We start from the raw sequence: 9,430 nt of genomic DNA, 5'->3' as shown, positions 1-9,430 counted from the left end.
CACTTAATGGTGTGTTTATACTGCAGTGGGAAAATGCTATAACACCTCCGCTGCAATGCCCATAGGAAAGATATAGTGTCAGTTTAATACATTTTTGTAAGTCTATTTGCAATCAAAGCATCCAAACTGTAAGACTTAACACACATATAACAACTGCAAGGCATCCAATGTGTAAATAGTATGATTTACACACTAAGTCCCCAGGACAATCTGCATATTCTAAATGGTCAAGACAGACAAATATTGCTGAAAGTCATAGATATTTTCTGCTGATCCCCTTCTTATATGCGTAAAATAGAGCATTTCTTAACATTTTGATGCTCCATGGCTTTCCATGGTCCATTGTCAAGAGCTTTTTAACAGCATGTCTCAAAACCGTGCATTATTTTCCATTCCTCAAATTTTTGCATTCTCAAAGTGTAGTGTGAATGCTTTGAGGTCACACAATTATTTAGGAGAAATTTGGAGAAATACAGTCATTTCGATAGGAATCTGCACAGAGTTTTGTGTGAGGCTGAAATGCATTGCAACAATGTTGAATATTTTGTACCTGTGAAATTTCACTGAAATTATGCTAATATCTACACCTTTATAGCTTATAATAGCTTAACTAACAGAAGATCATTGTGCCTGAGAGCTTTAGTCACTCTAATAACACCTCAAGAATTTCACCTCATACGTCTCTTTCTCGGCCTCTGAATTATCCTGAAGACATTTCTTGCGTTTCTGTCTGAAAGCTATGTGAGAGTTTTTTCTTTAAACTCCATATGTAGCTCACATTTTGCAATCTGCTGTACCTGCAGTGGCATCTGCCACAGACTTTCAGATATCTGAGGCATGTGGAGAGGCACATAGTGCTGATATCACTACATACCTACTGCATTTCATGTCTGTACAGACTATTTGTGTTTGTACAGTTCTGCATTTGATTCTGATATTTCGTGGATGTCAGATCTGCATTCTCAAATTTCTGGCATGCTTATACCAACATATTTAGGCATCATATTTGAACATTAGCAGTGCTGCCAAATTTGTGACTGTGCCTCTCCCACAACGACAGCATAGCACAGACACATCGCTACAAAAGATAACCAAAAAATGCCAGGAACTTTGATGGTGTCTTCCACCCTGCAGTACTGCCTTAATAGTAGATCAATGAAAAAGGAATGCAGAACAATCTGAGCAGCATGTGACCCGTGAATATCCTGGCATGCCCTGCACTCATACCACACAGTTCAGGCCTGAATGTAGTGTCTATACCCAGGCCCTACAATGCTATTCTGGGCCTGTTAGTTAATGCACTCTGAGATCAGGACAGGTTACGTAAAGAGCAGCCAATCGTAATCAGGGAGATCACAAACTTCTCTAGAATGAATAAAATACTGCTTATTCAACAAGGACAAGAAGTTTCTGTTTCATAATATAAGAATGAACAAAATCTTTAATGCTCAACTATACGCAAAATTTTATTTTTTTTGAAGATATAGTACCCCCGCAGTGAAACAGTGACAGTCAGTGGTGTTTTTTTTCTTCTTCTCATATTAACATTATTAAAATGAAAAGACTGATTTGTGCAGCCATGCTCTCTATACTTAACCATCAATTTGAGTTACTGGATAAAAATAGTTATCCCTGGACTACCAAAAGCCTCATTCACGCCAGGAACAATAACTGGAAAAATAATCATTATTATATTAGCGTCCACACCAATGCACAATATTCTTCTGTTTAAGCACACGGTGTGTTTTGTCATCTGCAGCTTTAAATGCTTGAGCTTTTTAAAGTCTGGCTGCCAATGTTTTCATCATTTATCATAGTTTTTGTGTGAACTGCCCTATTCTTAAAGTATTAGAACAATAATTAAAACATTATCATAATATTTATCACCCTTTGTGTGAACAGCCCATAATTCTAAAGAGCTTGTTCACTGAGTTACAGTGTAGTCACATTTACCATTACTCTACAAATTTTCACTGACAAAATCTAGTTTCAATAGATTTTAGTGCACTGAGCAACAGAAAGCTGCCTGATTTGATAGTGACTTGTGTGTGAGCTGTTTCATACATCTACAAGTCTTTTTGTCCTTGTGAAAATTTTATAGACATTTCCCTAATGTATCCGTACCTTTAGTCTACCATCATTACCAGATGAGTGAAAATGTAACTAGAATCTCTAGAATCTGATAAGTTTAAAACAGCACTTTCAGAAAAAGCCGATGTCGACTCTCATATCTACTTTCTACTCTGCTGTCTACTCTCAAACCCAAAATCCACTTTCATACTTTCACATATCGTTGTTCCTGAGTCACTAGACACAAAGAGCACTATGTCTGTGGCTGGTGATCAGAGCACTCGTTAGTGCTAACAGATGCCAGTACTACTGTCTGGGTTGAGTCACTAGCTGCAGGGCTTACAATGGAGGGGCACGTGTGTGCACAGCAGACATCAAGCCAGCTGCAAAGTGGTTTTCAGGGTGAAGTGTTTTTTTTCTTGGTGTTTTGAAGCCTTTGTGCACCTGTGAACATAAATGAAAAGACACAAAACGTTTAATCGGTGGGGAGCAACAAGTCATTGCTGCTTACGAGGTGGTGAGTAGTCTAATGCTGAAGCTCTGAAACACACTTTATGCAAAGGGAAGTTTGGTGACCTTTCACTCACATTTCCTGAAAAGTACTGTGGAACTTTACTGTGTGGTTTTCACAGAAGGTCTCTTGGTCTCTGAGAAAAACGCTACGCTTTGGGCGGAAATATGATGAGAAATGCATTTCGTATTGCGAGCATGTGAAGGCCCGTCGCTAGTCACATGGAGTACACTCTCCACTGAGCAGGTGACAGATGTGTGAGTTGCTTAAGTCATGCAGTGAATGCAACAAATGACCAGACAGTGGAAGGCAGACATATTACAACATGTATTAAAAAAAGGTGTGAAATCTGTCTGATATTTTAAAGGAAATGATGTCTAGATTAGATACTGTCCTCTCCCCACATAAAAGCAGTTCAGAAAAATAAGATTTTTTTTCTTGAAATGGCTGTCTGTTTCTGAGAAAACCTGGACAGCTGTGATGAAAAAGACAACAGCCCATGTTTAACTGTCTGTCTGAATGGTTTTTAGTTGCTCTCTGGTTCATGTAGTTAAAGATGCGCCCAGTGAAATTGAATATTGCCCCTTTTCACATATTTGAGATATTTGAAGTTGTATTAGAGTAGAAACAAGGCACGTGAAACTCCTTTCAAAGAAAAAGTTTGTGGGTGTTTGTTACTAGAATGACCTAAAGGGGATCTCAATGGAACCTCCATTGCAATTAATGCATTAGCTGTCATTAGTTAATGAAAATAAACTGCAAAGATCAATTACTATCCAAGGGAGTGTAGATTCTCTTTGTTAAACCGCATTCTGCTGTTCTTTGTTTTCAAAAGCAGGTGTGTGTTGCTTTGTGTGTGCATGAGATTAGCTTTCTTGTCGGTTGACTTTCAAGTGCACAAAGACTTTTCAGGCATTACCTAAAAGTTTGGATACACATGCTTCAGGCATTTGCCATCGGTACACAACACCTGGTGCAAGTATTTGCTGTTAAACACATTCAGTTTTTTGTTCAGAAATTTCCAGTGATGTAACGTTGGAAGACTGAGCGCAAGGCTGATTGTACAGCGTAGCTAAAGATCTAACAAACCACAAATGAGTATCTGTCTTACTGGCAGTTTAGCACCCATTCTCTAGTAAACCACAAACCATATGCACACCATGAATACGTTGAATCAAAAATGGGATTCCTACTAACTTGCTGCTAATGTTCTTCACCGTGTGCAAAATATGTATTTTTTTATTATTACATTTATTTATTACATTTATTTTATGCAACATAAAGTGCATATTATACTTAAAATCGTCCCTTGTATTGTAACCTTTTCTGTCAAGACAGCTTAATTTCTACTGTTGTGTTTGGTGAGTTCAGCTCAATTAGTCATCTAACAGGTCTGGCTCTACCCTGCCTCTGCTCCAAATGGATGGTGCAAAACCTACACATGAGAGAAGTCAGTCCCCCATTGCAAAGGGGGCCCTTCAGTTGAGTAAGCGGTTTAAAGAAAGCAGTTGGTGCATGGTTGGTGAAAGGTCAGGAAGAGCTTGGAGAGATGCCAGTTTCTCTAGTGCATTCGCAACCTCTCTTTCCCCCTTGTAGACTGTGTTACTGATCTTCCTTGAACTCTATCCTCTGATGTAACTGGGAGAAAATAAAACACATTGCTGAAAGCCAACAACTTTGAAAAGAATGTACCATAATTGCATTTTAATAGGTATTTATTCTTTACATTTATTGCAGAAATGGTGGCTTCTTCACCACAATTTTTACATTGCATTGTGAATATTTGACAAAAAGCACAACTTTGAAAAAAAAAAATCCATCTTTTTCCCCCAGGATAATCACAAAAGACTAGTTACGCTAGTGTCCAAGTAATCTTTTTCAAACAACATCCCAAGTGCCCATTAGACCTCAAAACATCATCAAAATGTCACTTAAACATAGTTCCTCTTTAAAATCCACATCTCATTCCTCCAGAACATCAATTCCAATGCTCCTCTTCGCCGTCAATCTCATAAACGTGCTCTCACAGTCCACCGGTCCTTTTCGTCTCCACTCAACAGACTTGAGTGGCACTGGAGACTTGACTTTTCCATGCTCGTCCAAGAAAAGATTCTGAAAATCAGCTTTTCCAGGACGGCCAACCGTAAGCAGGGTCAGTCCACTTTTATCTTCCCAGTTGTGAGGGTAATCCAGACAATATCTCAAAGCTTTCTTGCTTTGCACCGGTGTACCCTTTAGGATGGACATCTTCGACTTGTTTCTGGTTTCATTCACATGCCAAAGCCATCTCCTATCAGCGCTCTGGCAGAGTAATAGTAGGCACCCATTCATAGACATTGCGGCTCTCCTCACAGAACAAGCCCAATCTCTCAAGAGCAGAATCTTTCCATGAGTCAGCACTGGGCTCTTTGAAAAAAAAAAAAGCAGCGATATTAGTATGACATGCAGATGTAGTACAAATGTAGGCGTTGACAATAGTAGGTGTAGATGCAGTAAAGAGGAGTTGAGCAACTCACCGTACAAGCATGCAGTGTACGTCCTTAGGTTCCTCATCCTGATTGCTGCCCACAATGTCAGCAAGACGTTCAATGTCATTCACACGAACAATGTTGATGTCGTTGTCGAAGCAGAAGGCTTGGATGAGAGTGAAGTGGATCTGCAAGGCGATATCACATTCATACTCCTCATCTGTAGCCAGGACGCAAAAAGCCACGCTGTCTGGGTCACTGAGGTTGCATAAAGGAGAACAATTGATTAGAGAATGGTTCAACATGTGCTGCATGCATAAGGATGCATCCAATTATTAATTATAAGCAAGACTAGGTAATTAAAAACATTTTTATATGCCACCCTCTGAGTGTCTAAGGACCTAATGCATACTAATAGCAACACTTTTAGTAATACATAAACTGATACTTACACATTCATGACTTGTGCAGACTCATACACCCCAACGGTAAGGCAGTCCTGCTTCTTAGCGGAGACCAGAAGCTCCTCTAGAGCCGTTCCTGCGCTCTGCATTCTGGAGAACATAACCGGCGCGTTAGTCAATATACTTTATGTAGAGTTCACTTGATAAACGAAAACAACATCAACTGAATAAGAAACTCACCTATCGCCAGTAGCAGCTACGTTATCTTGTCCACTAAGTTCTTCAAAAGTCATTGTTTAAATCCAAGTTAGGTTGTGTTTCGCGTGAGTTTTCTCTGCAGTGAGCGGTGGGTTTGAGATGCCGTGTCAAGCGCTCGCCGCGTTTTATACGAGATGAGCAGAGTTTCTCGGCAGTGGGCGGGCATTCCGCTAATCCCGGGTTCTGATTGGCTCGCGGCACGGGTGTATGCAAATCACCCTGATGCAAGCGCCTTGACTGTAAACAGCCCACGTGGGTGTTCAAATATCACTCCATCAACAACACAAAGCACGGCTCGTGCTCTTGAGTACAAACCGCGTGAAGCTGTTGAGTTCATTTTATTACTTAATCCTTCATCTAGGAAGACGGAATTAATGGCAGAATTAATGTGGTTAACTCACATCTTTTAATTTTTATATACTGATTTAATTATATGTTCATTAATCTAATTAACCCGTACAGAAAAAAAATATTTGGAAGTCTAATTAAGACTTTAATTAGTATATTTATTTGGGACATTTGCATCCTGTGTGGCTGGCATGGCTGGTCGTCACAATGTAGGTGACTTCAGGTAGTTGTTTTGTGGTTGTTGCTCCAGTTCAAACCGGCTACCATGTTCCATCCATGAATCCAGAAGGGGACATTTGGTCCTCACAATGTAAGCAAAACATGACCCCCACCACCCCCTCATACACAAAGACTGGTAAGTGAGGCACACGCCACTCTTTTGCATTTGTAAAGGAGTCATCCTAATTTATGTGTCTTTGTCATGTGCCTATTAATGACTGTTTGGCCTGCCCTAAAGCAGGGATAATAGCCTCGTGTTCCACCTGCCCCTGGTTTTGTTGCAGCCTGCAGAAAGTGTGTCCCAGTGAAACCAAGAGCCAAAACTTTTGTTTCAACTTCTTGCAAGTCAGTCAGGTGAATGCATACAATAGCAGATAAATAAAACTTCACTCCAGGCCTTTACTGTGTGGTTTTAAAACGGTGAGCAATGTTATTCCCGTAAATAGAGATTAATCAATTATTCAGGAGCATCTCGAAACAGCATCACTGCACATATCGGACTACAACATCAAGTCTTGTTCAAACTGGTCTAGGCTGTTGGAAGCTCTTTGTAATTCTGTATGGAGTAACCTGCTGAGCAGCCTGGTTAGTTGGTCTTAACTGGTCAACCAGCCTGGTTGTAGAGGGGTACATAGGCACTTTTGGTGGGTTTTAGAGGGGTTGTAAGCACTTTGAGAATTATAGCTGAATTCCATATGAATCGTAAGGGGAACCTGGGTTAAGCTGATTTTTTCTGCAGGGTGGGGTAGATATGACTTGAACTATGTTTACTTGAAACCTTTAGAGACGTTTCTCTTAATATGCCAAACGATGTAATAACTAAGGCGTCAATCTTTTTTAAAACCCTGAGATTTGGGGTTCATGATTGATATTACTCTCAGATCTATTGAACTATAGAGTGTGTGTTAGGCGCCATCTAGCGGCTGTGCACATAGCGTGACCTTTCACGCAGAGTGTTGTAAATGTGGTTGAGTGAGTCACACCATACAGATACAAAAGATGCACTTGCTCATCAGCTCAAATAGCAGGGATGATTATCTGCTTATGATGAAACACTCCACAAATGTATGCATCTGAAACCAGACCCGTAGGGTATTGATACACGAGGCCACGGTGAAACACAGGACAACTGATGATCGAAAGTGGCATCGTATCAATAGATTTATTGTTCTCTAAAGGCACCTGTGCAGAACTAACGACATTGATTCGAGATGCTGTGGCGCCATCTGCAGGTACAACGAGTCTTGGCCATATATATTTAAGTGTTTTGACTTTTAACATCGTAAGAATTTATATTTTGTACTTTTATATTCTCAATTATCCTTTTTTGAGGTTATGACTTTTTTCGTGTGTGTTGTGAATGTCAAATAGATCGGTGCAAATTTACATCTCAGTTTTAGCTAGTGCATTTGCATTAAAGTCAAACAGGTTAATTGTAGTTTTTATAGGTTACATTGTGTTTATTTGCATTTCTAGCAGCATAAAAAGGAAACGTCTGGCTGTGATAACATGCTCCGACATGTACAGAAGATTGACCTAGTTTCTATGTAAGACTTTTATAGACCAGTTTCTAAGAATCCCAATGGTCAATCAAATGAGTGCCATTATTTGCATCATATCTAGTATAATTATGCTTATTGTATTGTTCCAATAACATTTTTTTGGGTAAACATTTTCCTTGTGATGAATGACAAAAATGATTTTTTAATAGTAAACTGATAATTATTTAATTAATAATGACATGATCACGACAGAAATAAAGTTTATGAACATTCCAAGTTTACAGATACATCAGTGCATCATATGACCAAAGATGAAAATAGATCAATAAAAAAAGACAGCAATAAAAGAAGCCTTTTAAAAGACAAAATATTAAAATAAAACAATAACATAAAAATGCTGCTCTAACACAGCAGATCATGACATTTTTTTCATATGTATATATATGTATAGACATAAACAGTGTATTATTATTTTGTGGATATGTGCAATACTATACCCCCTCTAAAAGGAACATTTAAAGCTAAATTTACAGCGGTTTAACGGAAGGGGTTCTAAGCCACAAATAATGCACAAGCAGAAAAAAATAGCTTTTCCCTTTTCTAAACACACTCCTATATCACTAGGACTGATCATTTTTCAGTAGTTGAATCTCTTTAAGCATGTGGCTCCCTTACTAAAAAAGGGAAAATTCAATTTTACTGGATGCCCAAAAGCCCTAAAATGTCTTAAGTAATACAGACAAATGAATACATTTCCTGAATGTACCAAAACTCAATGTGGACGCAATGCAGAGTTCAAAACAACACGACTCCTTCACGTTTCCATTGAAAAAGAATCATAATTTGTGCAGATGAATAGAACAATAATGTCCTAACAAATTGCTGGATATAAAAAAGTGCTACTATAGCATGTATAGACAGTAGATCAATAAAAAAAAAAAAAAAAATTAAGGAGAAAGGGTCAGGCTGTGATGATACAATGTAGAGAAAATGGCTATACTGATTCCTTCATCTAAAACAAAGCGAGTGTTGTTTTAGATGCTCTCCTACATTTCATCAGATCGGTGCTGTTGTATTATAACTGACGTGGGTTTCTGCTCCATCCAGCTCTCCTTGGTTTTGCTCTGGCCGTCGTAGATCACCGGAGACGCCGCGGAGTTCCTGTGGGACTCTGAGAGAGATGCGTCCGCTTTGAGATCGGACTGGGCAGGACTGGGGAAGTCAGCGGAGGAGTTGCTGTTGACCCCAGATTCAGAGTCAGACTGCTCGACCTGCTGGTAGTCAGGTGTGTGGTTCTGAGCGCCCGACAGCAGCACCTGGTTATTCTCTACAGTGCCCACGAGGAGGACATCCTGCTCTGGCACTTCTTTAGTAGACGTGGATATGATGTCGTCTTTCACGATAGCTGGATAAGACCGCAAGGCTCGAGACATTCCTGGAAGGCAGAAGAAAAAACATGTTTTAGAATTATGCATAAAGCACCAGTGCTTAGGTAGAAAACAGATGGGTTAAAAAAAAAAAAAAAAAAACACTTAAATTTTTTTTTTTTTTTAACTATACTTTGCTCCAGGCATACTGTAGTTAACCAAAACTAAAACATAAAAAAATTGTTACTTGAAAACTAGCTGAAATAAAATAAGCTTTATATTT

At 39.2% G+C, this 9,430-nt stretch overlaps 1 protein-coding gene across 1 annotated transcript; it reads right to left on the bottom strand.

The window, feature by feature from the left end:
- Positions 1-4,283: 4,283 nt before the first annotated feature.
- LOC113071890 (growth arrest and DNA damage-inducible protein GADD45 gamma-like) lies at positions 4,284-5,836 on the bottom strand. Its single transcript, XM_026245173.1, has 3 exons — positions 5,694-5,836; positions 5,502-5,603; positions 4,284-5,307 (listed from the first exon to the last, which is right to left on the bottom strand). The coding sequence occupies exons 1-3, from the start codon at positions 5,744-5,746 to the stop codon at positions 5,094-5,096; spliced, it is 369 nt and encodes a 122-aa protein (XP_026100958.1). The 5' UTR covers positions 5,747-5,836; the 3' UTR covers positions 4,284-5,093.
- Positions 5,837-9,430: the final 3,594 nt, after the last annotated feature.

This window comes from Carassius auratus, unplaced genomic scaffold (genome assembly GCF_003368295.1).
Source record: "Carassius auratus strain Wakin unplaced genomic scaffold, ASM336829v1 scaf_tig00008388, whole genome shotgun sequence".
NCBI lineage: Eukaryota > Metazoa > Chordata > Actinopteri > Cypriniformes > Cyprinidae > Carassius > Carassius auratus.
This window is presented reverse-complemented; position numbering and strand designations above follow the sequence as displayed.